The 25,876-nt window shown below is 60.2% G+C and overlaps 7 protein-coding genes across 7 annotated transcripts; 3 read left to right on the top strand and 4 right to left on the bottom strand.

Annotated features, from left to right (window-relative positions):
- Positions 1–1,440: 1,440 nt before the first annotated feature.
- Positions 1,441–2,742, bottom strand: SOL1_1 (suppressor of los1-1; the record flags this gene model as incomplete). The annotated part of the gene is made up of 5 exons (XM_028621524.1): positions 1,441–1,606; positions 1,683–1,808; positions 1,900–2,262; positions 2,331–2,472; positions 2,679–2,742. The coding sequence occupies 5 exons, from the start codon at positions 2,740–2,742 to the stop codon at positions 1,441–1,443; spliced, it is 861 nt and encodes a 286-aa protein (XP_028477976.1).
- Positions 2,743–3,363: 621 nt separating this feature from the next.
- EHS24_006049 (uncharacterized protein) lies at positions 3,364–4,246 on the top strand (the record flags this gene model as incomplete). Its single annotated transcript, XM_028621523.1, has 6 exons — positions 3,364–3,392; positions 3,549–3,571; positions 3,610–3,639; positions 3,685–3,716; positions 3,889–3,975; positions 4,190–4,246. The coding sequence occupies 6 exons, from the start codon at positions 3,364–3,366 to the stop codon at positions 4,244–4,246; spliced, it is 258 nt and encodes an 85-aa protein (XP_028477975.1).
- Positions 4,247–5,098: 852 nt separating this feature from the next.
- On the bottom strand, positions 5,099–6,390 carry EHS24_006048 (uncharacterized protein; the record flags this gene model as incomplete). Its single annotated transcript, XM_028621522.1, has 7 exons — positions 5,099–5,179; positions 5,259–5,380; positions 5,420–5,520; positions 5,587–5,737; positions 5,831–5,930; positions 5,979–6,038; positions 6,205–6,390. 7 exons carry the CDS (start codon positions 6,388–6,390, stop codon positions 5,099–5,101), a joined length of 801 nt encoding a protein of 266 aa, XP_028477974.1.
- Positions 6,391–9,690: 3,300 nt separating this feature from the next.
- On the top strand, positions 9,691–10,762 carry EHS24_006047 (uncharacterized protein; the record flags this gene model as incomplete). Its single annotated transcript, XM_028621521.1, has 5 exons — positions 9,691–9,804; positions 10,173–10,209; positions 10,363–10,457; positions 10,582–10,649; positions 10,699–10,762. The coding sequence occupies 5 exons, from the start codon at positions 9,691–9,693 to the stop codon at positions 10,760–10,762; spliced, it is 378 nt and encodes a 125-aa protein (XP_028477973.1).
- Positions 10,763–10,945: 183 nt separating this feature from the next.
- On the bottom strand, positions 10,946–13,131 carry EHS24_006046 (uncharacterized protein; the record flags this gene model as incomplete). Its single annotated transcript, XM_028621520.1, has 4 exons — positions 10,946–11,955; positions 12,010–12,615; positions 12,666–12,749; positions 12,804–13,131. 4 exons carry the CDS (start codon positions 13,129–13,131, stop codon positions 10,946–10,948), a joined length of 2,028 nt encoding a protein of 675 aa, XP_028477972.1.
- Positions 13,132–13,551: 420 nt separating this feature from the next.
- EHS24_006045 (uncharacterized protein) lies at positions 13,552–17,458 on the top strand (the record flags this gene model as incomplete). The annotated part of the gene is made up of 10 exons (XM_028621519.1): positions 13,552–13,554; positions 13,671–13,769; positions 13,965–14,096; positions 14,153–14,278; positions 14,323–14,397; positions 14,437–14,516; positions 14,553–14,653; positions 14,698–14,798; positions 14,838–17,379; positions 17,439–17,458. The coding sequence occupies 10 exons, from the start codon at positions 13,552–13,554 to the stop codon at positions 17,456–17,458; spliced, it is 3,279 nt and encodes a 1,092-aa protein (XP_028477971.1).
- A 662-nt stretch (positions 17,459–18,120) lies between these two features.
- Positions 18,121–22,341, bottom strand: EHS24_006044 (uncharacterized protein; the record flags this gene model as incomplete). Its single annotated transcript, XM_028621518.1, has 3 exons — positions 18,121–19,854; positions 19,878–21,536; positions 21,598–22,341. The coding sequence occupies 3 exons, from the start codon at positions 22,339–22,341 to the stop codon at positions 18,121–18,123; spliced, it is 4,137 nt and encodes a 1,378-aa protein (XP_028477970.1).
- Between the last annotated feature and the right edge of the window lie 3,535 nt (positions 22,342–25,876).

The raw sequence follows: 25,876 nt of genomic DNA, 5'->3' as shown, positions 1-25,876 counted from the left end.
CTGTACGCTCCGTTGCAGATGTACACCTCCAAAGGGTCAACTGTGCATATCATCTAGATCATCTCCTCTACGGCCCGATCCGGGCAGCCTCTCTGCGCAACGAAGCGACATGTGTCGTGACCGGCACGCCGTGCGCCGTGCGCCGTGCGCCGCAAAGTGTGGCGCATAAGTGGACAAAAAAAATGGCCGCCGCGTGTCGTGGGGTTGGATATCCACGGCTGACAAAAGACGAGCACAACTGGGTGGCGCAGCCTGGCAGCTCCTGTCATGTACATACTACTGTACGTGCCTCGCTGTACTACTGCCCGCCGGCGCCAACGAAGCGCCAGAGGAAATGTGCTTGCCAGAAGGAAGAGATGGCAATACAAATGCAGCGGTACAGCGCCGGCCGGATGTTGGCCAGCCGGGACGAGACGAGACGAAATGAGCCTAGACGAGCGTAGATGAGGTAGGTCAAAAGAGGCGCCGTACAACCCTCGTGCCGTGCCGAGGCGTCTTGCGGCTGCCGGCTGGGCCTCTGGGCAGCTGTGGTTCTGTCCTGCCTGGTTGCCTTGTTCAGCGTAACAGAAAGAAACAAAGTTCAACACTAGAACCAGAGAACCGGTCGCGTCACGGTGGTAGGGCTGTGCAGGTACCTCTTATGTACCACAATGTACCCCTACCAGTGGGCCCCATGTCCTCGTCTCTTCTTTTGTCTTCGCTGCATGTTACCACGCACAGAGCCATACGCGGCCACTCGGCGGCCAGCACGAAAAGCCGAAAGCCGCAAATGTGGCCAGGCCAGTGAACAGTGCACTGCCAACATCTTTTCCACCTGCTCCATGCCACGATGACGCAGGCGACGCAGGTGACGCAAGGCGCACGGCGCCGATCATGAACCCCCCCACCTCACATTCCTGGCGCGCGCATCACACACACTCGGCCGCGACGCGGTGGGTCAGTAGCAGCCATCAGTAGCCATTAGTAAAGATCCTCTCCACGCGCCGATCCCATCTCGTACGAGACGAGCCTGTGGCCTGTGGGCTCGTTGGCACAGGTATATCTACATCCACATCAAATCTGGGGTCAGAGAGCTCTACCTATTTGCTGCGAGGCGCAGGCAGGTCCTGCGCGGCGGGCACCGGGGGGGAGGGGCTGTTGGATATAGTAATTAAAACAACACCGGCGCGCGCGCGCGCGCGAGAAACATGCCAGAGTCGGGGCAGCGAACAGTATCCGTATATTTCAGCGGGCGTAAAGGCGTGGGCTGAGTGAGAGATAGAAAGAGAGAGGAGAAAGGAAAGCAATTATTAATAGCACTTCACTTGGCCCTTTTTGTTTCTGTCTCTCACCGCGCATGTTTCATGCCCGCTGTAGAAACCGGGGTGTGGGTCGGCGGAGGGGAGGAGGAAAGGGGTGGGGATGTTGGCAGAAAAGAGATGGAGAGGGACGAGGACAGGTCTACTGGTCCTCGGCCTGGGCGGCACGCTGCTCGGCACGCTTCTTGGCGGCGGCAACGGCCTCCTCCGCCTCCTTCTGGTTGTCGATCCAGCGGAAGGTCGTAGGCGGGTACTTTGTTTGGCTGGCAGCCTCGGCGTCGGCGAACCAGAACACAAGTCCGGGAGCACTGTTAGGGAGATGTGGTTAGTAGCGAAAAACGAATCTCGGGGTGGCTCCGGAGGCGTCGAACACAAGGTACTCACGCGGGGCGCACGCGCGAGCAAGGGAGACCAGTCTCGGGCTCGTCCAGAACCGTGTGCAGCAGCTCGGCCTTTTCGGGGCCCGAGACAACGAAGACGGCGCGGTAGCAGTGGGTGAGGACAGGGATGCTGTGGGTGTGGGTCAGCATAGGGTGTACCGGAAATGGGAGCACAACCGTCCGTGCACACACGGATGGCCCCGGACAAGGTGACCACTCACGTCATGGTGATACGACGGGGGGGTCCGTTGGGGGCATCGTCGAGAGAAGTGACCCATGCGTCGCGCTCGGACAGCACCTCGGATCCTGGGAACAGCGAGCACGTCTCGCCGACGGAGCCCATACCGAGGAGCATGAGGTCAAAGGTAGGGTAGCGGGCGGCGTTGGCGGCGGCAAACTGGTTGACAAGCTGCTTCTCATAGTCGTCTGCCAGCTCCTCGAGGTCGTTGAGGTACTCGGTGTTGATCGTGTGAATCTGCTTGGGGGGGATTGGGACATGCTGGAGGAACGAGACGTAGTTGGAGTGGTAGTTTGAGTCCTCCGATTCGAGCGGCACTGCACGCTCGTCACAGAAGAAGATCTCCCTGAATACACGTCAGTGGGTCGCATCCTTTGTCCTCGTCATGTTCCCCGCCGTTGCCTTGCCACGCACCACTTGTCCCACTGCACGTTCTCCTGGCCGGCCAGGCCACGGAGGTTGGCCGCCAGCGAACCACCAGACAGCGCAAGCGTAAACTTGCCGCGCTTGTCGACGGCGTCGCGCTGCGCCTTGATCACAAAGTTGGCAAGCGAGTCTGTAGTCCCATGTTAGCACCATGTACCAAATCAAGTATGCGTAGGCTGCAGGGCAAAGGTGTATATCCCAGACGGCGCAGGTCAAGACGCCCGCGGCCGAGTGGAGGAAAAAAAAAACGACATTTACGTCGACGCTCCGACTCGGGTGGCCAGAGAAGCGCCGCGCGTGACGACACTGCGACGCCGTTGGTTGAGCCATACTCACCGACAAGGGTCTCATTGTCCTTGAACGAGTAGAAGACGGGAGGGGCGGGGGGTGGGGGAGGCATGGTGGACAAGAAAGAGGTGGGGGGGAGGGGATGTGGTGGTCTAACGGCGGCGAAGAGTGTTGCCGAGACCGGGTTGGATGGATGGAGTAGTGGTTGAGAGGGGGGCCAGAGAGAGAGGTTGGTGGGTGTGGGAAGGCGCGGAAGACGGTGTGCGGTGGGTGGTTGAGATAGCGTGCGGTCCAAAGGGTGACCGTGGGAGGGTGGCGCTGGGGTGAGGGACTCGTTCCGGGGTGGGTGAGTGGGTGAGGCGGGGGCGGTGGGTACGACAGCAACGGCGAGCGTGGGGCGAGTGGAGGGGGTAGTGGTGCGAGGGTCCCAGTGGATGTGGATGTGGAAGAATGAGTGAATGAGAGAGAGAGAGAGAGAGGAACAGACGAAAGAAGGAAGATGTGGGAGAGCATCATCGCCCACCTCTTCTTGGGTGGTGACGTCGAGGCCACACACCAGCGGGGGAAGGGTGACCACAGCACTGGGAACAGATTACCGCTTTGGGCAACATGACGACGGCTCCGTCACCCGCCCAGACCGTGGTCCAACACAAAGTCTGCCATTTCAGTCAACCACAAACCCATCGACCACCACAAAAACAACCACCACAACCACCACCACGCATATCCGACCATGGCTAACGGACAAATCATGTGGGGACGGTACGTATTTGTCTCGTGGATCCACCGTCTGGCACTGTTCCGTGCATGCACATGGCGACCATGCCTCGTTGCCGATACCGGCCAAGACCGCTCCAGGAGCACCTTGCCGTCTTCCTCCTGTCCACCTCGCTGAACACCCGCTGACTCGCTGCCCAGGTTCCTCGTCGCCTCGTCGCTTCGTAAGGCCAATGACATGGAATACAACTGACCCTTTAAGTTATGGGCGCGGCATACACATTGATGGCTAGTGAGCTACACGATCAATGTCGACCTTACATGAGCTGACCCTCAGCGACCACCCCTACCGAGGAGGAGTTTTACAACGTACGTCGCGGTCCAGGATGGGGTACTGCCTCTCGTCGCGGGATCCAAGACCCTGCCTTGACAATGTCGTGTTGCTGACCACCGCTTCCTTCTCCTCGCTCGATCCATCGCGCCTTCCCTCCGGCATCTTCATCTCTCATGTCCAACATTCCCGTGGTATTCACATCTACAGCGTCTCTCGCCCGACCTCAAGGCCAAGGTCGACGCCGTCCGTGCCCAGCGCGCGGGCATGAGCCAGCCTGTCAAGGAGGCCATCCAGGTGTGTACCCGCCGTACCGCACCCGCACCCGCACACGTCCTCGCTGCGTTCCATCTGGGGCGCGAGTGTCCTGCTGCATGTGGGCAAAAACAACAGCAGGAAACATGACCCGCCCCCATGATGCGAAAGCACGGAACGGACCTACCAGTTGCAGCTACCTGTTCCACGCGCTCGGAATCGCGCAGACCCGTACACATGCTGACGAAAACCGCAGTCTGCTGGCGACGACGAGCGCGTCGTGTGGGCCGACGACCTCAAGAAGGCAAAGTAGAGGCGCACACCGTCTTCCTTCCCTCCCTCCCCCCTCCCCCCTCCCATACCACTGTACAGTTTAGACCTCTCCCCCTGTTCCCCGTCTTGGCACTCACCTATCGCAATCCATACATCACACACACTACTCGAGAGATCCCGGGACACATGCACGCACTTTTGCATTGTAGCTGTTTGGGAGGTGGGAGGTGGGAAGATGGGAGATGGGACGTGGGCGCGCGGTGCAGAGCGCGTTTGGTTCCAACGAAACGGCGCGGGTTGGTCGAATAGGAGAAACAGAGCAGTGTGACTGGCCATGACTGGGCCACAAGAGTGGCAGCCGCCAGCGGACTACATGGGAGATCATGTGAGACCAGACCTGCGGCACTCCCATGTAGCAATTGCCACAGGGTCGCAGGATCTACGGCCTCCCAGTGAATGATGTCAATGTGTCTCAGACCTCCAGTCCTGGGGTTCCGAGGCCCACCCACGGTTCACACCGTCGTTCACACCATCGACGCTGACGCTTCTAGTGACAAAATGCATACTATGATGTTGGGGATTCGATGGCTGGTGGTGATACACAGTACAAAAGGCAAGGGGCAAGGTGAAGGAAGGAGGTGTGGTCGGTGGGTGGTTTTTTAAAACTAAAGTGTCTGTAACCTGGAGCCAACAAGGGACCACCACCATCTGTTTTGCGGACGCAGATCCAAGGACGGCAGCGAGACTGAATAGGTGGGAAGCGCTGGGAGATACCGGAGGCGGACTCGATCAGTTCAGTCGACACAAAAACGGGTGGCAAGCGGTGGTCTATGGCCGGTAGTAGAGACGGTCTCTCTGGTACTGGCTTGGCCGCGGTGGGGTTGCGGTTGGCTTAAAAGAAGATCGGACGGGGACAAGGCTGGTCGCCTGCTTTGCACACTGCGAAACGCGAGTCGACGCGGCCCTTCTCCTCCTGCGGGGCATGTCAGTTGAGCGGCTCGGGTGTAACGCGTTCGTGAGCTGCCTGTCGTCTTGGACCGACCCACACTTACCTCGGTCAAGGGCCCGCACACGTCCGGGTGGCAGGGAAAGTATTCTCCATTAACGCGGGTGTATGCTGTCTCGTACAGCCTCTGGAGACGAGCTGCCAGGGCGGGGTTGGACGGCGCGCAGACTGTACTTGTCAGTTGCGCTCCAGGTTGACTCCACTCACTGTCCGTGACTTGCTTGGCCCACATAAAGTACGCCTGGATACGGCGCACGCCCCACCCGACCGGCGGGGATCGGCGGATACTCTCGAGGTTATGCAGCTTGCTGCAAACGTGTGTCAACAGGCATGGCAGATGACGAATTTCCCACGGGGGCCAAGCCACCACTCACTCTGCAAGCTTGACCTGCTGCGCCTCGGGACTCTTGAGCGGGGCCGTACGCAGCTGCTCGAGCTTGCGCTCGGGGCCAGCCAGCTCGACATTGTCCGTACATTCAGCAACGATCGTGGCCACCTTGACGCCAAAGGCGTGTGCAATCTCCTCTGCCCATTGTGTCAGTGATACAGGTCCACCAGGCGGGAGGGCCGCGGCCTGTGTGTAGCGACGATGGGCGCCTGTACACGTGCAAAACTTACCAACAGTGGTGTGCGTGTCCTCGACAGTGTCATGGAGCACGGCAGCTTGGAGAATAGCAATGTCCATCACGCCTGCCGATGACAGAATGTTGGCGACTCCCTGCTTTGTCAGTTACATTCCAAGACCGATATGAGCGGCTCAACTGACAATGGGGTGGTTGATGTATGGGGTCTGGTCGAGGTCCTTGCGTCGCTGGCATTGGTGTTTCTGGCCCAGTCAGCAACTCAGCAACAACGAGGAATGATGGCACGGGCAAGAACGAGCCAGGCCGCCGCGGTCACCCCCGCGTACAATGCACAGAGGCAAGAGGCTAGCGTTCCGGTGGCGCTGGCAGTCACCCAGTGTGTGTCTCGCCGGCACACTGGCCACTCACCCAGGCAGCAAAGTCGACCGTGCGCAGGAGGAGAGAGAGCGCGCCCTCGCCGTCGTGCGGGCAAGCGCAGTGGACACCGTGAGCCGGAGGCGGGATGGGGGACGGTGTCATGGGCGCCGCGGGTGGGGTGACTGGCGCGGCGAGCATGTCGCTGCCGCTGTCTGACTCGGGCGGCGGCGTGTTCATCGCAGTCACGGTGACAGAGGCTGATATGGAGGAGCGTATGGTGATGGGACCGTAGCAGGGTACGGAGAGGGATCGATGAGGACGAAGGGTGGAGGAGGAGGAGGAGGAAGCGTTGCTCGCGTGAGGTGCGGCACCGGGGTGTGGGGAAGCGGTTGGGCGGCGCGGCTTGGAGTCGGGTAGCGAGTGTGATGTGCGGTGGAGGTTAGATAACGGTGCCGACGAGTAGTGGGAGAATGGACGACGGGAGGATGAGAGTGATGAGGATGGTGAGGATGAGGACGATGCGGAGAGCCGCCGCAGTGTGCGGCCGACGACGGCGGACAGAGTCAATGCTGAGGATCCCGATGATGGCGCCGCGGGTGGGGCGCGTCGGGGGGCTTGATGCGGTGAGACGCAGGTCGAGAGGGTGTGGGTGACGGGGGCTTGGCTTGGGCTGCGCTTGGGGGAGTACAGGCGAGATGGGGTGGGGGTTGCGAGATGGCGTATGGGGCAAACGAGGGCAAGACGTCTCGGTTGAGCAGATGTGCAAACGCAGAAGGACCCATAGGATATGGTGACTGTCTCATTCATTCATCCACATTCAGTTGTGCAAAACGAGAGTACCCATCCGCTGCTGACACACGGCTCTCATGCTGTACAGCTATGGTGTGATGCGCGCCCACCCGCCCGCTACTCCGCCCTACCTCCTCCTCCGCTCTGCTCGGCGGGAAGGCTCTTGGCAGCCGCCGCGCACCTTGGGTACATACGCGTGTGGCGCGTATGGCCTGCTTGGGGGGACGAACTCTTGCACCCCCCGGGTCGCAATCGGATAGAATCGGACGTCTCGGGTTGGCCGACACGGGCGCCAAATGGGGGGCCGACATTGTCACCTTATCACCTTCATTACACCTGCAGGGGTCGGTGGGCCGCAGTCTTCCAGTAGGATGCAATGTCGGTGGGATGGCTCTCAGCGCAGGCCTGTTCACTGTACCACTGTCCTGGCTCGAAAGGTATCGAGCAAGTGGATGACCCACTCACTGCACCACACTGTTCGAGGCCTGAGGGTTTGGTGCGCGCGGCGCCACTCATGCCACTCTGGCGCTGTGGAGATCTGCAGACAACGGGACACGAATGCCTACAGATCCAGAGGCACAATGTTCACCTTGTCGATGGGAGGTGATGAAGACTCACGGTCGTATCGAACTTGGAGTCATTGGCGTGCTACGAGATGAACATGACAATGGTCTTGGCTGTTGCCTTTACGTTTTTGGCAGACGCTGACACGTAAAAGTAAGCGTTGCAGTGATTCTGTGGTCAGTGGTGGTTCAGTCGCCTCGCGGGGCCAGAACCCAAGTGCCACACGACCGACAACTACCGTTACACATTCACCGCACAATCTTTTCAGTCCATCACTCTCTGGCCCCAGTAAGCTTGTCTTCCTGTCCTTCATTACTACCTTCTTCACTATGTAGCAATGGCGAGGGGCATGTGGTCATGTGTACATGTTGCAGGACGGATGGAAAATACTGGGCCGAGGACACGTGCTTTGCTTTCAAACAGCACGTAGAGAGCATGGGTCCGTAAATTCTGCTAACCACACCGACCTGGTAGTGCTGGTAGTGTGAATTTATGGGAGAAACATAAGAAGATCGGTCATGTCGACTGTGGTAAGGCATCCACAAGGCAATGTGAAATGACTACCGTTGAGAATAATAATAAAAAAGACCTAGCTGAGAATGATATGTTGATATCCAGTGAGGCCGAAGAGATACAGTCGTGGAAGGATGCGGGCTGTGGGAGGCTGGGAGTCTGAGCGTAGTGGATGTGCAAGCGATGCACTCTATACTCAACGCCGAGAGAGAGAGAGAGAGAGAGAAAGAGAAAGAGAGAGAGAGACATCGGGCGAGAAATTGTGATAAATATTTCATGGAAACCACCCACCGGCCACCGGTCACGCATTAGCACTGATTCCATTGACAACTAAGGCAACCCACAGGCAACAGGAGAGCCGCCACGGCCACTCACACAGTCATGTACAGTACTGTCGACTCCATAGACAACCGGCGTTTAAAAGCAGGCACCTCCAAGCGACATGTAAGCCCTCCTGAGCACAAGTGTGGCATTGTTGTAACGCGTCTATCGACAACTCTCTCCCCTGCAGCGTACCCTTCTACTGATCAAGGGATCTGAGCAACATGCCTGGCGGTATCGTGTAAGCGGAGTCCAACAACTCACTTGTCGACTGCACCACACGACTGTCGCACCACTGCCCTCAAGGTCCATCATCACACCACGTTACACTTTGCAACAGGGTTGGGTTTATAACAAATCGTGTCAGTTCCAACCAGGGCCAGCCAGCCATGGCCAGGCATGGTTCTCTTAATATACGCGCCTCCAGCTTTCCAACCTTGTGGAAGTAACTCGTCATGGCACAAGCAAGCTGCTCGTCGCGTTTGCTTTGCCCTCTTGATAAGCCAGTGCCGCCAGCGGCCCCACGGTGGCCCCGCGGCCGACGCGGCCCAGCCGCGATTTGAGATCTCGCATTGCGTCAGCAGGCTCGTCACCAAGCCACACACTACTGTACTGTGCATGCACGACTGCACAGGGGCTCTGCAGTGTGCTGTACAAGCAAACCCAAGGCCGATTGCTTTGACCGGGCTTCCGGCCTTGTTTCATCCGGCCACACTCCTCGATCGGAAGTAGCAGAACGTAAGGTGGGCCTCGTCCGTCGACGTGCGCGTCCGAGATGGAATGGTCGATGGAAGGCTGCGGGACTTTTTTTCGTTGTCACGGTGCGTTCCGTGCCCACTTGGTGCGCATTAACCCATTCTGGCTGTGGTGCCAAGTCAGCAGACAAGTGACTGTTAGCGAATTAGTGTCCCGGTGGCCAGTGGCCAGTGGATCTGGGGCCGGGTGGTCCGGGAGGAGGGGACAGAGTTGAATCTGTGATCTGTGTCGTGCAAGAGTGAGTGAGATCGAGACGGTGTGTGATGGCGAGCACGGCCACGGTGGTGGCAGAAGCACTTGTTGCACCAGCACCAGAGGCCACAGGTTGAGCGACCCTCCAGGCGTCACCTATTCATGCATGCATATGCACACGGGTAAACCAGAGCGTGTGCGGGGTGGGGTGGGTCTGTGGGTGAGCCGTTCCCCGCCAGCGAATGGTGGGTGCCGGAAAAGGAAGCGTCCAGCGCCATCGTACCAGCCAGGGGCTCTAGGGGCCGCCCAGCTGCAGCGCGCACACTTTATCGCGCCACGCACCACCACCACACACGTCTCTTTGCCGTTTGCCAACCAACTTTGAATCCAAACATCACAACAATGTCCGACGTCAAGGTGTTCACCCTCGAGGACCTCCAGGCCCACAAGTCCCGCGAGGACCTCTACCTCCTCATCAGCGGCAAGGTCTACGACGCTACCCAGTTTTTGGACGAGGTGGGTACCCACACGCTCTCTCTCCCTCCCTCGCTCGACGACATTACACGCCGCACATCTTTGCCTGCTTTTTTTTTCGGCAGCGACGCGGGCGGGCGTCCGAGCGCGCTTAGGGCACAGCGGTGGTTGGGGTCATCGGGAATGGCCGCACTGCGCGAGGGCCATTGTTGCGTGGCTCCTCGCCATCCGAGCCGTCCTGCACACGACTCGTGCGCGGAGGTTGTATGCAGCACACCCCGCGGCACGTCACTGTTCCCACCAGGCCCGAGACTCTGGCCTGGTGCCGAGCACGCCAAATCTCCCGTCCTCCCCCCCCCCCCGAGCACCCCTCCGATCTCCCCATGGACACCCACTGACATGCACCACAGCACCCCGGTGGCGACGAGGTCCTTCTCGAGGAGGCTGGTGAGTACATCTGACTGACACCTGGCACGTCGGGAGCTCGAGCTGGTGCGGCATCGGGCTCGGCGTACACCGTACACCGTCACCATGCCTCCGGCCGCCCAGCAGCTCCTTGACAACGCCGCACCGTGGACACCTAGCTGACTCGTCATCCAGGCCGTGACGGCACCGAGGCCTTTGAGGATGTCGGCCACTCGGACGAGGCCCGCGACATGCTCGTCAAGATGTTCGTTGGCAACTTTGACGGTCCCGTGAGTGTTGTGTAAACCGCCGGCAATGGTGTCGGGTGGGATTATCCGGCCAACGCAAGGCCCACCCTCACCGCCTCGGCCACGGTCATGCGCGTGTTGTTACTCTGCTGACGCCGTTCTGCAGACCAAGTCGTCGGCCAAGGCCTCGGCTGGTGGTTCGACCACCACTTCGTCTTCGTCGGGCACCAACCCGTGAGTATAGCACCTTGTCTTCAGCGACGGCTCGTCTAACTGCCTGCAGCCTCCTCTTCGTCGTCCTTGCCGGCGTCGGCGCCTTCCTTGCCTGGCGCCTCTTCCTCGCTTAAGCGTTGTATAGCGTCTATACCCTCTCTCCGTCCCTTTTCTTCTAGACTGCCATGCATCGGCTAAGGCGTGGCTCACTATACGTGGCTCACTATATCTCCCCCCACTAACCCCTCTGTCTCTCTCTCGCTGTACGCCTCACCGTCCAAGCTACCTTGTGCTACCTACACTACACCCTCCCATCTCTACCACTTGCCATACGGCCCACCGGGGCGCGAATTCACGCGCTGGATAATCTCGTCGGCGGTGCCCATACCCCTACCGCTTCCCTCGTGCTCGAGCGCAAACAGCACGTCCACGGCCGTGAGAGCTGTATCGTCGCGGCCCTTCTTGTCGCCGGCCGTTTCAATGTCCACCTGGCGGCGATGGGGGCCCGTGACGGAGCGTTTGGGACGCTTGGGCGGACGCGGGGCCTCCTCGGCTGGGGCCGCCGCCGCGGCAGAACCATCGCCGGCACCATCGCCAGCACCACTTTCCTCCTTCTGCTCGTCCTCCTCCCCACCCTTCTTCCGCTTGCCAGACAGCAGGCTCGAGACTTGAGGCCGGAACGCGCCGCTCATCGCGCCCGTCTCCCATGCGTATCGCTTTCGTCCACCTGCCGCCATCATGGCCGTCGCGTTTGTCATCTTGGCCTGCATGTCGGCCGACACGTTGCTCGCGGCCTTTTTGCCCTTGCCAGACTTCTTGGCGACTGGCGCGGCACCAAACGTCGGCGCGGACTGGAATGTCGGCTCCTTGGGCTTGGCTGGTGCGGGCGAAGTTGTCGGGCCGTCCGACTCGCTCGCTGGCTCGCCGCTCGCCGCCGCCGCCGCTGGTGCCTCTGCTGCTGGCGGTGGGCTGCCTCCATCTCGCTCGCGTTCCCTCTCCCTCTGGACGGCCTCGGCACGCGCCATCTCGGTCTCGCGCGCGTTTCGCTCCGTCCGCGCAACGCGGTGCGCCTTGTTCTCGTCGCGGTTCGCGTTCGCCAGCGCGGCCATCACCGCGTGCGGGTCCGACGTGATCTTCTGGCTCCACAGGGGCTTGGCCGGCTTGGATCCCGACGCCTTGGACATTGGCGGCTTGTGCGCGTGCGTCGACGAGACGCGGTGGTGCTGCGCTCTGGCAGCAGAGGAGAGAAGCGCGCGCACGCGAATCTCAGCAGCGAGCGCGAGGTATCGCATGGCCTCGTCGTCAACCGTCATTCCGTGCTGTTGAGCTTTAAAACGATGGTCAGCGTTCGTTTCTTATGTAGCAACGAGGTTTCACGTACCGATCTGATTCAGACGCGCACGGAGAACGGGCTCTCCAAACAGGTCCGTTTGTCGCGCACGGCTGGCATTGCCAGCAAAGCGAACGTTGCCAACGGCACTGCGCGCAAACGCGCGCCGTGCGGCCTCCTCTTCGGCCCTCAGGTCAATGCCCTGTCCGCGACCCATTGGTAACCGCGCAGCTGCACTTCCGGCGGGAGCAGCCGAGCTTGGAGCCGGCGTAGGAGTTGCAGTCGCTGGTGTAGCTGGCGGCGCGGGGGACGCAGCAGCTGGGGTCACAGCGGCGGGGGTTGGAGCTTGCGCAGCTGGTGGCGCCGCGACTGGGACAGGCGCCGGGAGAGGTGAGGGTGCAGGTGCTGGTGCTGGAGCAACGGGAATAGTCACTGGGGCAGCGACGGGGATGGCCACGGGGGCAGCGACGGGGATGGCCATTGGGGCAGCAACGGGAACAGCCACTGGAGCAGCGACTGGAGCAGCAACAGGGGCAGCAACAGGAGCAGCAACAGGCGCAGCAACAGGCATAGCTGCTTGGGGAGCAGTCATCGCGACGGTGGGCGTAATGACTGTCGGGGTGACGACCGCTGCTGGTGTCGGAGGAGTCACAACCGCTTCCTATGTCAGCACACAGTTTCCTTGCCACCTCGCATCAACAACGCACGCTTCACGTCCTCGCCATGCGTCGACTTGATCGTCTTCTGCGGTGGCATCCCCACCGCGCGATCCGGCGACAGCTCTCGTTTACCTGCACAAAAACGTCAGAGAGGATGGTTTGGGGTCTCGTGGAGCAGTGACGAACCATTCTGGTTGACAGTCGGCGAGGGCAAGGGAACCGCGACTGGTGGTTGTGGCCTTGGGGCCAGGCTGAGCGGGTTGATGCTACCCTGGGGCGCGGCCAGCGCGCTTGGGGCGACGACACCGTTGGACATGATGATCGGTTTCTGGTCGACGCCGTTGCTGGCCGCCTGGGCGGCGAGGATGCGCGCTTGGAGCTGGGCGGCCGCGGCTGGGGTAAGGGTGGTGGGTGCTGTCGGTGCCGGCGCGCCGTTTGCCTGTGCAACCGTGCCGGGAGGCAGTGCTGGGCGAGGGGGAGCGTCGGTGCCAACAGTTGGCCACTGGGCGCTCATTTCCTGGGGGAATGGGGACACGCGCCGATGTTATTGACCTTTGTCGTGTGCAGGAAGTGTGACGAGGAAAGCGTGTTGCTTGCACGAGACGAGCGATCAACCATGGGTGGCAATGCCCGGTTGCGGCGGTTGCGCGGTTGCGTGGGACGCGTGGCTAGGCGTGCGCTGAAAATACCAACTAGGCGTGCGTCGATGGGTGACCCTTGCGGCCTGTTGTGTTTTGCCATTTCAGTGTGATTTGCCTCCGCGCCTCTGCGTTCATGGCGCGCCCAGACGCGCGACCTCTGTGCCATAATCCTGTCATCCCCCCCAACAACCCTCCGTCACCAGTCTCTCCACCACTCCTTCCCACTCCCTTCCATCCCTCCCATCCCACACTCGTTCCCCTCACTGCACGTATCCGCACGTGCATCCCCCATCATGGTGAGCTCGCGCCGCGTCTCAGCCAGCACCCACCGACACGGCTGGCGCGCACAGTGGCAGAAACATTAAAGCTTACCATCCGTCCCTCTCTTTCCTCTCGGTGGCGCCTTGCTTAGAACCCGCTCCTTGCGGCGGCGAACGCGGCCGGTAACGTCGACGATGACAAGCTCTCCGACTATGTCCCCGACAGCCGTGACCTGTCAATGTCGCGTGCGGTGAGTGCGCCCTTCCGCGGTCCTTCGCGCCGCGTCTGAATGACACCGTCCCACTGCCACATGGATGTGGATGGCCGGGTTGGACGCTCCGCGCGAACATGAGCACCTCTCTGGCACATCCACATGGGTCTGCTAGTGGATCCAGGTCACCTTTGACGTGTTTGGATGGCTGACACTGGTTCTTTTTATCACCAGGCATCGGCAACTGGCTCGGACGTGCACCACATCAACACCCGCCCCCAGACTCCGGTGTCCGATGAGGAGGACGGCGAGGACGAGCTTGGTTCTGACGAGGACTTTGACGAGGATGCCATTGCTGGCGGCTCGGTGAGTCGTGGGAAAATGACGTTTGGTGGCAACAAAACTGACGCGCCCTGTTACAGACCAAGATGACCGCTTCCGCCAAGCGCCGCGCCGATGCCGCAACCAGCCGCAAGGCTGCCACTGAGGCTCGCAAGCACCAGATTGGAGAGATTAGCAAGAAGAGGAACGCAATTGAGGAGGCCAAGGTTGGTGCACGTGTACTGAATGGCTCACTGACGGTCGTTTCTAGCTCGCCGACTCGATGAAGCGCTTCAACTACCTTCTTGGCCAGACTGAGCTGTTCCAGCACTTTATTGACCTCAAGGTGGGGTTCAAGCGGGCCATACGTGTTGCTGACTCTTAGCGCCAAAGGGAGCCCGAATTTGCGGCCATGATCGATGCCCAGCTCGCCACCACCACGGCCAAGGGCAAGAAGAAGGCAGCGTAAGTTGACCCTCAGCTGCTGTGGCTAACTTTCAGTGACAACCGTCACCGCAAGTCGGAGAAAGAGGAGGATGAGGAGCTGCTCAAGGACGAGGAGGCTGAGGATGAGCCGTTTGTTTTCGAGGAGAGCCCACCATGTGAGTTACTCGACGCCTGCCGTCTGCGGTCCTGACACGCACAGACGTTAAGGGAGGCAAGATGAGAGATTACCAGGTCCAGGGTCTCAACTGGATGGTGTCGCTGCATCACAACGGTATCAACGGGATTCTTGCAGACGAAATGGTGGGTGCAGCGCGTGTGCATCAGTGCTAACCCCGGCAGGGTCTTGGAAAGACGCTCCAGACCATCTCCTTCCTCGGCTACCTCAAGTTCCACCGCGGAACCGCTGGCCCTCACCTCATCGTCGTCCCCAAGTCGACTCTTGACAACTGGGCGCGTGAGGTGAACCGCTGGGTTCCCGGCTTCCGTGTTCTTATTCTCCAGGGCACCAAGGAGGAGCGTGCCGAGCTCATCAGCCAAAAGATCCTCACCCAGCAGTTTGACGTGCTCATCACGTCGTACGAGATGTGTTTGCGTGAAAAGTCGACCCTCAAAAAGTTCTCTTGGGAGTACATTATCATCGACGAGGCCCACCGTATCAAGAACGTCGACTCGCTTCTGAGCCAGATCATTCGCACGTTTGTCTCGCGTGGTCGCCTTCTCATTACCGGTACCCCTCTGCAGAACAACCTCCACGAGCTCTGGGCCCTCCTCAACTTTATTCTCCCCGATGTCTTTTCGTCTAGCGAGGACTTTGACGCCTGGTTCAAGTCCAAGGAGAGCGATGAGCCCGACGCGATTGTCAAGCAGCTGCACAAGGTGCTCCGTCCCTTCCTCCTCCGTCGTGTCAAGGCCGACGTCGAGCACTCGCTTCTGCCCAAGAAGGAGATCAACCTGTACGTCGGCATGACCGACATGCAGCGCAAGTGGTACCGCATGCTCCTGGAGAAGGACATTGACGCCGTCAACGGCGCCTCGGGCAAGAAGGAGGGTAAGACTCGTCTCCTCAACATTGTCATGCAGCTGCGCAAGTGCTGCAACCACCCGTACCTCTTTGACGGTGCCGAGCCTGGACCCCCTTACACCACGGACGAGCACCTCATCGACAATGCAGGCAAGATGTTGATCCTCGACAAGCTCCTCAAGTCGATGAAGGCCAAGGGCTCGCGCGTTCTCATCTTCTCGCAAATGAGTCGTGTTCTCGACATTCTCGAGGACTACTGCCAGTTCAGGCAGTACAACTACTGCCGTATCGATGGTAACACGTCCCACGATGACCGTATCACTGCGATTGACGACTACAACGCGCCCGACAGTGAAAAGTTCATCTTCCTCCTTACCACGCGTGCCGGTGGTCTTGGTATCAACCTTGTCACTGCCGACATTGTCGTCCTGTTCGACTCGGACTGGAACCCTCAGGCCGACTTGCAGGCCATGGACCGTGCCCACCGTATCGGCCAGACCAAGCAGGTCTACGTCTTCCGTTTCATTACGCAGGACGCCGTCGAGGAGCGCATCTTGGAGCGCGCTACGCAAAAGTTGAAGCTCGACCAGCTCGTCATCCAGGAAGGTCGTGCTCAGCAAAACAGCAAAGTCGGTTCCAACAAGGACGAGCTCCTTGACATGATTCAGCACGGTGCCGAGAAGATTATCAACAGCTCTGCCAACATGATGATCGACGACGACATTGAAGAGATTATCCGCAAGGGCGAATCCAAGACCAAGGAGCTCAACTCCAAGTATGCTGGTCTCGACCTCGACGCGCTCAACAGCTTCCGCTCTGAGAGTCTCATCAACACTTGGGAGGGCGAGGACTTTGCCCACAAGCGCAAGAGCATGATCTGGATTGAGCCTGCGAAGCGTGAGCGCAAGGGCAACTACTCGATCGACCAGTACTACCGTGACAACATGAAGACCACCGTGTCCAAGCCCGACAAGCCCAAGGTGCCCCGTCCCCCCAAGCAGGTCCACATCAACGACTTCCAGTTCTTCCCTCCTCGCCTTGTCGAGCTCCAGAACCGCGAGTACGACGCCCACCTCAAGGCTCAAAACTACACTGTCCCGGCGCGCGAGCCCGAGGACGGTGAGACTGCCGAGGAGGTCGAGGCGGACCGCAAGGAGGAGCAGGAGCGTATCAACAACTCGGTGCCCCTCACCGAGGAGGAGACTGCCGAGAAGGAGGACCTCGCCGAGGACGGCTTTGGCGACTGGCAGCGTCGTCACTTCCACAACTTTATCAGGGCCATGGAACGTTACGGTCGCGAGGCCCTTGACAAGGTCGCGCAGGAGGTCACCGACAAGACCGAGGAGGACGTTCGCGCATACGCTGCCGTCTTCCTGGAGCGCTACACCGAGATCAAGGACGGCGAAAAGTACATGGACCGTGTGCGCTCGGGCGAGGAGAAGCTGCGCGAGCAGGCCGACAAGATTACCGCCTTGCACAAAAAGGTCAAGGGCTACAACTACCCCATGCAGGAGCTCAAGCTCCAGTACGGCCAGAACAAGGGCAAGTCGTACTCTGACGAAGAGGACCGCTTCCTCCTTGTCCGCATGCACCACCACGGCATCGACCGCGACGACTGCTACGAGCTCATCAAGCGCGACGTGGGCGAGTGGCCCCTCTTCCGCTTTGACTGGTTCTTCAAGTCACGCACGCCCGAAGAGCTCCGCCGCCGTGGCGCGACCCTGCTCCTGTGCATCATGAAGGACTTCAAGGACGAAGAGGACAAGAAGCCCAAGGGCGGCAAGAAGCGTGCCTTTGACGACCTCAAGTCGGGCGGCGCGTCGCGCGACACCACCCCAAGCACCGTGGGCGACAAGAAGGGTGGGTTTAGTTTAACAGTCCGTCATGCTAGAGTCCACCAACGCTAACCCACATCGCAGCGAAGAAGGCTAAGAAGTAGACGGGGCTCGAGCCAATGATGTACGGCCCGGTGCGCGTCAGTCTCCTGTCAGTGTTCGGCCACCTTGTATTCTCTAGTTTTTCCTTTATTCCCTTGAGATCTTCCCAGCATGCACATAGAGTGCAGTTCGTTACGGGCGGATGGGCCGGGCCGGGCCGCCCATGGAGCGTGAGTGAGGGAAGCAAGCAGTGCACAGGACGAGGGCATGGTTAGTTGTTGCATGGCAGCGTACGAGTGTGCGGTGGCATGATCCGACGTTGCATGAGGACAGGACATCAAGAGTGTGAAGCGAATGAAAGGTATGGAAGGAAACGACGGGGGTCAAGCACGTGTATGTACATGGAATTGTGCTGGGTGGACGGACACGCGACGGTGGGGGGTGATTGGGTGGGGGAGGCATTACATGATATGGAAAAGAGTGGAAGCAAAAGGTTGGAGAGAGAAGGCGAGCGAGAGGGAGAGACTAGTTTGTCGAGTTGCAAAAGGCGTTGTTGTTGTTGTTGTTGTCATGAAGGGGGAACGAGTCGACGTGGAGGAGTACACGTGGACGGGGTATCGGGGGGACAAGGGCACGTCGTGACAAGGAACAAGCAGTCGAAAGACGGGGAGAGGGAATCGAGGACGTTTTTATTGTATGGTTGTATGAGGGGTATCTTGAGAGTTTAATGGGTGAGCGTCTCGCAACGCTCGACGACGGTCTGGTAGATGAACTTGAACGACCAGACCGAACCCCGGAGTCGCTTGATGCTGAGCAGGTAGAGACCGCTAAGGTTCTTGATGCGGCACAGGTCGACCACAAACTTGACCTCGTCACCGTTGTCAATCGAGTGCTCGCCGTACAGGGGCTCGTTCACAGGGCCGAGGACGGGGGAAGGAGTCTGGCCCGGGGTGGGAGTGGTTGCGGTCGAGGTGAGCAGGTCGCTCTCGCTACGAGCAATGGCTGCCGAGTGCTGCGACGAGTACGACGAGCCGCGACGCAGGAGCATGCCCTTGAGGCTCGAGATACCGCCAGCCGAGGCAGTGGACGGGAGGGGCAAGCCGCGGCCGTCGGTCTTGTTGGCCGAAGCAGAGCCCATGAGGGAAAGACCAGTGGTGGGGCCAGCCTTGCGGCGGCGAGCGCGAGTGCAGCGAAGGCGGTATTCACCCTCCTGCTTGACGTCCATGCCCATCTCGTGAAGAACGCGGACAACCTCGGCCATGATCTCGGGAGGAGGGCGCGAGCTGAGCGCCGACTGGTCCACAAGCCCAGTGTGCACGCGAAGCTTGCTCTCCTCGGCCGAGACGCCAGCAGTGTCCCAGCGACGGGTGCCGGCAGCAAGGGTGAGAGGCGAGACCAAGGCAGTGGCTGCGTTCGAAGAAGGCGACGACGACAGGGGCACTTGGGCGTGGGGCGTACGCTGCGACTTGGAGCGCGTCGGGACAGCAACACGCTCAGGAACGCGAAGCTTGGTGTCGACGTTTGCCTTGCTGCTGGCCGGAGCAAGGGGCTGGCGGATCGGCAGAGACGCAGTGGGAATAGTGGCAGTGGTCGCCTGCTCCTCCTTGGACGACCGGACGGCTTCCTTCACCTCGTCGGCCTTCTCCTCCTCAGCCTCGGTCTCCTTTGCACTCGGGATAATGACGATGGCGGGGCCAGTCGTGTCCACGGTGGGAGCGACGCTGCTGGCCTCGTCCGATCCAGCAGTGGCGACTTGGTCGAACGACTCGCGAGGAGGACGCGCGGTTGTAGCGTTCGAGACCGAGTGGAAGGGACGGTCGATGCTCACCGAGGGACGACCAGGGCTCGAGGGAGAGCCGCCACGAACGCTCGAAGTGTGGTGGATGCTGGTGAGGGTGTCCTTGGCAAGAGACTTGCGACGGAACCAGTCCATAACACGCTTGGCAGCGCTGCTCGACGCGGGACGCGACTGCATCTCCGAGTCGATGGTGACGACCGAGGGAGAGCTCTTCTGGTCCTGCGAAGGACGAGGCTGGATACCTTGGCGTCCGACAACCGGCGTCGTAAGGGAGGCCTGCCTCTGCGGCGAAGCCGTGGCCGGAGGACCAGTGGACTCGGGCGTCGACTCGCGGCTGTTGTTGGACAGGAGCTGCAGCGTCGTGCGACGCGACTTCTTGCTGTCCATCGATTTCCTCGAGTCGATAGTCGAGTTGTACGAGTACTGACCAGGGTGCTGGGACACGGACTGGGCCTTGGTATGCTTGGACGTAGGGACATACGACTGGCGCGAAGGCACCGAGTTGGAGTCGGCAGGGGCCGTGCCCAGGAGCTTGGCAAGGCCAAACTTGTCGAGCGACATGCCCTTGCGCTGGCGAGTAGGGCGAGTGGCAGGTGGGCGAACGACAGGCAGAGGGGGAAGGGGCGGCAAGTCGTCAATCGTGGGGAGCGGTGCCGACGGCTGCTTTGTGGGGGTGCTGGCACCGGGGGCAAGCGCTGGTTCTGCGACTCGGACGCGCGAGGGGTCCTGTCAACGTTGTTGGATGGCTCTGGGGTAGACTTGTTGGCCTTGGGAGTCGAGTTGAGCCCTTCGCGCACCTCGGCAGCCTCGGCGTCCTCGCGAGCACGCTTGGACGGAGTAGCCGGGGTAGACACGGTCCTGGAGCGAGCAGCGGGCACGGGAGGAGGAGGCATAGCCTCGGCATCCTTGATGGACGGTGCCTTGGGAACGGGCTTCCTCGGTGTGGTAACAACGGCCACCACCTCGGAAACGGGCGTAGCAGGCTCCGAAATGTCCATCTTGGGCTCTGAACCGTCAAGGTCAGACGATGACTCAATCTCCATGTCGCCAGCCTGGGGGACTTCGAGAGCCCTGGTAGGAGGCGTGCTGGGCGTCGGCGTATCACGCTTCGGCTCGGCACCACCGGACTGGGCCTGGTCCCAAGCCACGTCACTGTCGTACTCGACCTGGATAGTGTGGCGGTTCTTGTTGGCAGACATGGGCGTCTTGGGCCTCGGCGGCGAGCGGGCAATGACAGGCTCCTCCACCGAGACCTCGGCGGGTCGCTTAACAGACTGCGAACGGTGGACGGTAGGCGAATCGGGGACGGCAAGAGGGATGGACTCGTGCGGCGGGTGCATGGCGGGAAGGTGAGTGGGCAGTGTACCACTGCGCTCCATCTCCGTTGGGTTGTAACGACGCTGGGCGGGAGGAGCCTCGAGGATGGGAGGGTGGTGACCGGCATTGTTGAGATAATCGGGCATGGTAGTCGTGCCAGGGAGGGCGCTGCGGTGACGGTTTTCCTTTGGACGACGCTGATCCAACATCGGGGCCATGCCAGAGCCAGGAGCGGTGCTCTGGCTCCGCTGGAGGGCCTTGACCAGGCGGGCCTCCTGCTGTAGCCTCTTGCGAGTCGCGAGATCACGCTTGGCCTGCTGGCTCTTGCGAATCATGTTGTCGGCAAAGATGAGCTCGACGTCCTCGATGGAGCGCTCAAAGAGAGCGTGGTGAGGCGCGAGCCACAGGTGCTCCTCAATCTGGGCAATGGTGCCGCGGTCCTGGGGGTTTGGGACAAGCATGGCAAGGAGAAGGTCCTTGGCAACATGCGACAAGTGGTCCGGGAAGTTGAGGGGAGTGCTCATAATGTACTTGTAGAGCAAGTTGATGTTGTCTCCGTCGGGGTTTGCCGGGTCGTCGTCGTAGGGAAGGTAGCCGGACAACATTGCGTAAAGGATTACGCCGCACGACCAAACATCCACAGCCGTGCCAACATAGAGTCCCTCAGTGACGACCAATTCTGGAGCCGCATAACAGGGGCTACCACAGCTAGTCGACATGAGGTCATCCTCATCACGCTCAAAGCGGTTGGCAAAGCCAAAGTCGGTGATGATGATGTTGCGGTGCTTGTCCAGAAGCAGGTTCTCCAGTTTCAAGTCACGGTGGACAATGTGCTTTTGGTGCAGGTAGTCGACACCGGAGATGAGCTGGGCAAACAGACGGGACGCGTCCTTCTCCTTCAGGTAGCGGTTGGCGAGAATGTAGTCGAACAGCTCGCCGCCTCCTGCAAACTCGAGCACGATACCAATGTACTTTGCCGTGTCAATGACGTCGAGCATGCGAACAATGTTGGGGTGCTTCAATTGCTGAGACAACGTCAGCTCAAAAAAGGTCTTTTTCGCACGCGAGGTGTGTTGTGATACATACCCTCAGCACTTCAATCTCACGCTCAACCTTGTTGGCCCGAGTCTCGTCATCCAATGTTCCGCGGCGGATGAGCTTGATTGCCACTTCCACGCCGTAGTCACTGTGCACACCGAGTTTGACCTTGCCAAACTCGCCTTCTCCCAGGGTCTGGAGGAGAATGTAGTGGCCCAGCGCGATCATGGGCCTTGCCGGGTGGGCGAGCTTGTATGCGTGGACGGAGGGGTGGAGAACGTACTCGTCCGAGAGGTACTCCTGCTTGGGAGGCGACGCGTGCACCAAGGCGGCAGGGTTGTGCGACTGCCTCTTGCGTTGTTGGGCATGGGCCGCGGCAGCAGCAGCGGACGCATGCTGGGCAGCATGGTGTGAGTGCGACGACGCCTGAGCTGTCGACATGGACGCGATGGGCTCGGCGGTAGGCAGAGGGAGGGGCATGGTAGGTGCGGCGCTGGCGCGTTGGCGTGATGCCGAGGAAGACGCGCCTTGTGGTGGCATGTAGGTTCCAAACTCGTCTACCATGGTCTGGTAAGTCGCGGTTCGTGGGCCTTGTGGACGGGAGGACGACGACGCGGATGCGCGTGTCGATGCAGTGGAAGGACGCGAGTGCTGTTGAGCACTGCCGGCGGGTGCGGGAGGGGAGAAAGGAGGGGAGGGATACCGTGCGGCTGGGTCGACGTCTAACGACTTGCGCGCTGAGGGAGGCGCGAATGGGTCGGACATGGAAGAGTAGGACAGAACTGAAGCCATGGAGGGTGGCAATGAAATGGAGAGAGAAGGATGAGAAGAAGGCGGAGAGAATGCGGCGCCGGGGGGATCGATGGACGAACAATGAGCTAGAATGAGACGGTGGTCAGACAACTGTGACTGTGATGTGTGGTGGGAGGGGTAGATGACGGTGTAGCCGGGGGCTGCCTGCGATGCCGGAAACGGAGTGATCGTTGGCAGCACCGGAAGGCAGCCTCCTGGGTGTGTGTGTGGGTGAGAAGGAGGGGGCGGGGACGAGTAATGGTGGATGGGATGGGGGTTGGAGGAGGAGAGAAGGCGCGGGAGAGAGCGAACGAACAACGCTGCACCAGCGCGAGCCAGTGAATGGGTGTGTGGTGGGTGGGTGGGTGGGTGCTTTGCCTGTTGCGGGTCGTCACGCTTCAGGTAGGAAACGCGCGCCCCGAGCGCAGGAAAGGATCGGGGCGGCGGCGGCGGAGGCGGCGTAACAAGTCCAAAACACAGACACTGTGCACACACGGTCACTCACCTCTCTAGTTGCTTTGGTGGACCTGGTGTTCTGCAGCCAGTACAGAGCGTTGCACTCGTATGCAGATGGCGAGAGGAATGGAGGACGATGACAAGCCAGAGCCAGCGGGCGACTGTGATCGAAGGAGGTGGTGGGTGCAAAGGAGGGGAAGGTGGGTGTGTTGGGTGTTGAATGAAACGCGCGGGACAGTTAGCCGGATTTGCCTCTCTGACTGTAATTGCAGGTGTGGGTTGCCCTCTCGGGTGAGTCGGCGTGCGCGCGCGCGCGGCAGTGAGGGGCCGTGGCGTTGGTGTCGACGCGTTTGTGCGCGTCGTGTATAACGACAGTGGGGGTGGAGTGGCGTGTGTGTGGGGTGGTGGTGGTGGTGGTGGTTGAGAAATCCGAAGGTGGTGTGGGTCAAGAAGAGGAAAGGAGAGTGTGTGATGGGCGAGAATGAAGAAGGACTGATTGATGGGTGGTTGCAGACAACAACAACCACGCGACCCACACAATACAACGGGCCCACGGGCCCGGGGGCACGCCAGCAGAGGGTTGGTGGGTCTGGGCCGTTTACATTTTTGGTTTTGGTTCTCGGGGTCTGATTCCGCTGCCCGTGTCCCACCTGCACACCTGGCCACACCTGGCCACTGTACCACTGTACACCTGTACCGTTGCTGCTGCTGATGATGCTGCTGCTGCTGCTTGTGCTTCTGCTCTGCTGGCCTGCTGGCCGCGAAAGGAAGCCTCCCAGCTGCCTGCCGTTGTCTCAGGCGGTGGCAGCGGGGATCCTGTGTGTGTGGGCGCGGGGAACACACGGTGCCAGATTTTGGGCGACCAGAATTCTCCTGCCACAACACCCCGTACGCCCGCCGCGTATGCCGTGGGCCACAGGCAGCATTCATAGGGAAACGCTCAGTGGCGCCTGGGCGGTGGGCGGGAAGGAGCGGCAGAGACCTGGCGCTCTGCACGCGCGGGACACACGCAAACACACACCCAGACAATATACGTTGCGCGCACAGCAGCCAAGGCATGCAAGGACAAGCGTGAGGCGTGTCCTGAATGCCAGAGCTTGCCCGTCCCTGAGACCCAAAAAGGGATCCAAAAAGGGAGGTTTTGAAAAGCGTCCAGCCTGCAGCCTGCGCTTGAACGCGTCGGCGGCGACAGCGGCGGGGCCACGAGGAATAAAAACGTAAAGAGAAAACAAACCTCCCATTTGTAGCGCGTCTAGGGATTGTAATTGTCAGCCGGCTGCACGCTTTGGCGCGGCACACACACACCCCGCACCTCACACGGGGTCACGCCGCCACACAATCGATCTTGGCCCACACAACCCAGGTGGGCAACTCCCATTCAGTCAAATGAAGAGAACCGCTCTCTGTACATGGTATCCTCTGTGCACGCCTCTGCAAGCCTTTTGCGCGCCTCTGTCCTGTTCAGCTGCATTGTGTTGTCACGCTTTTGGCACGTCCAGCCAGCCTACACAGCCCCAAGACATTGGCCAATTCAGATCTTTGGTTGCCAGCTTCTCACAAGCCCCAGCCCCTTGCTCCACCGGCATGGAAGCTTGCAACCACCGACCGACATTGGCCCACACCCCCCAGTCAGCTTCAGCTGTCAACTCAGCTCAGCTGATACGAGGTACGGTGTCTTCCCAAGCTCTCAAGCGTCGCTTCAGCCGATCCGCGCACATGCACAAACAAAACACTACTCACAGGATCACAGGATCAACAGGTCTGCGTACACCGCCTACACCCAGGGCTAAACGGCCAAGAGACGGTCTGTTGTCCTGCTGTGGCGCGCCCCTGTGTCCGTCCCTACTGTCCACGATGCGATGGTCGTATCCGACCACAACAACGATGCAAGGAAAGGCGGCTTGACGCAGGCAGAGGGGGCCGTCGATGATCAGGCACTCGGTAGGAGTATGGACGCAGAGCTCCTTGCCAAAAGCCAGCTCAAGCCAGCTCAAGCCAACTCAACTGCCTGCGCTGCTCGTACAGACAGACGTGTCTGACCTCTCACTTGACATCGACCCGAGTCGCTTTCTGCTACTCCCGAGCCACCCCCATTTCCCCGCACGCCAGAAGCAAACAGCGGTTCCTTGAGCTTTGTTTATCGTCGAGGGGGCTTGTGACTCCGCATAGTTACCGACACATTGGCCAACAAAACCTAATGTCCATGGCAACGAACACGACCGGCCCTCTCTCGCTGCCCCCCCGAGGCCCGCGGAGTGGAGCGAGAGCATGTACGCGACGAGTGTGCCTTCATTGCAGCATTTCGTTCCGGAGCCTTTCCTCAGCTGCGGCCAGGTCCATCGTCCCTATGTCAGTGTCGCAGCCTTTGGTTTGCTCTGCCGACTCTGAAAGGCGCATTCTGTTGGCTGCTCACAGATCACTGATCACTGACCCGTGGAGGGGAGGTGTGGCAACGCCGAGAACGCAGTTGTCCGCTACACCACCTTTGATATCCCCTCCAGCCGACGACGACGACACAGTGTGGTGTGTGCGTACCCGTCCGCTATTATTGCGCATAGCGTCGTTGTGACCCGCCATGGTCGATCGCGTCGCGTCATGATCCTGGAACCGTCAATGTGGCACCGTTGGCCTGCCACTGGCCACTGGCCGTACGTCATCGAAATGCTGATCGCCCTGCACAGCAGTCTTGCGCGGGAGGTTTCTCCACCACCAGCTGTGGAGGCGCCTATGGTTGAGACCATGCCAGTCGACGACCGTCGTCTTGCCAAGATTGCCGCTGGGTCGGGAAGGCATCCTCACAGGTCATAACCCATCGATCACAGAGGAAGGTGAGAGGCGCTTTGGGTGCCCTTCGCTGTTGGCTGGTTTATACCGCGCCAATTTTTCCATTACTGCACCACTGTTCTCAAGAAGGATGTATCAACCTCTCAGATAGACGCGGACGGGTCGCGAATTGTTGATGCCCTCACACCAGAGGCTAGAGGCTAGAGGCCAGCGCTGCAGGAGGAACGTGAGGCAGAATGCACACAAGTCCGGTGGAGGGGGCCTTCGGGGTTCAGCGTGGGAGAGTCAAACTAAA

This window comes from Apiotrichum porosum (assembly GCF_003942205.1).
Source record: "Apiotrichum porosum strain DSM 27194 chromosome Unknown scaffold_3, whole genome shotgun sequence".
Taxonomy (NCBI): Eukaryota; Fungi; Basidiomycota; class Tremellomycetes; order Trichosporonales; family Trichosporonaceae; genus Apiotrichum; species Apiotrichum porosum.
Note: the sequence above shows the minus strand (reverse complement) of the source record. Positions and strands in the feature narration are given on the sequence as shown.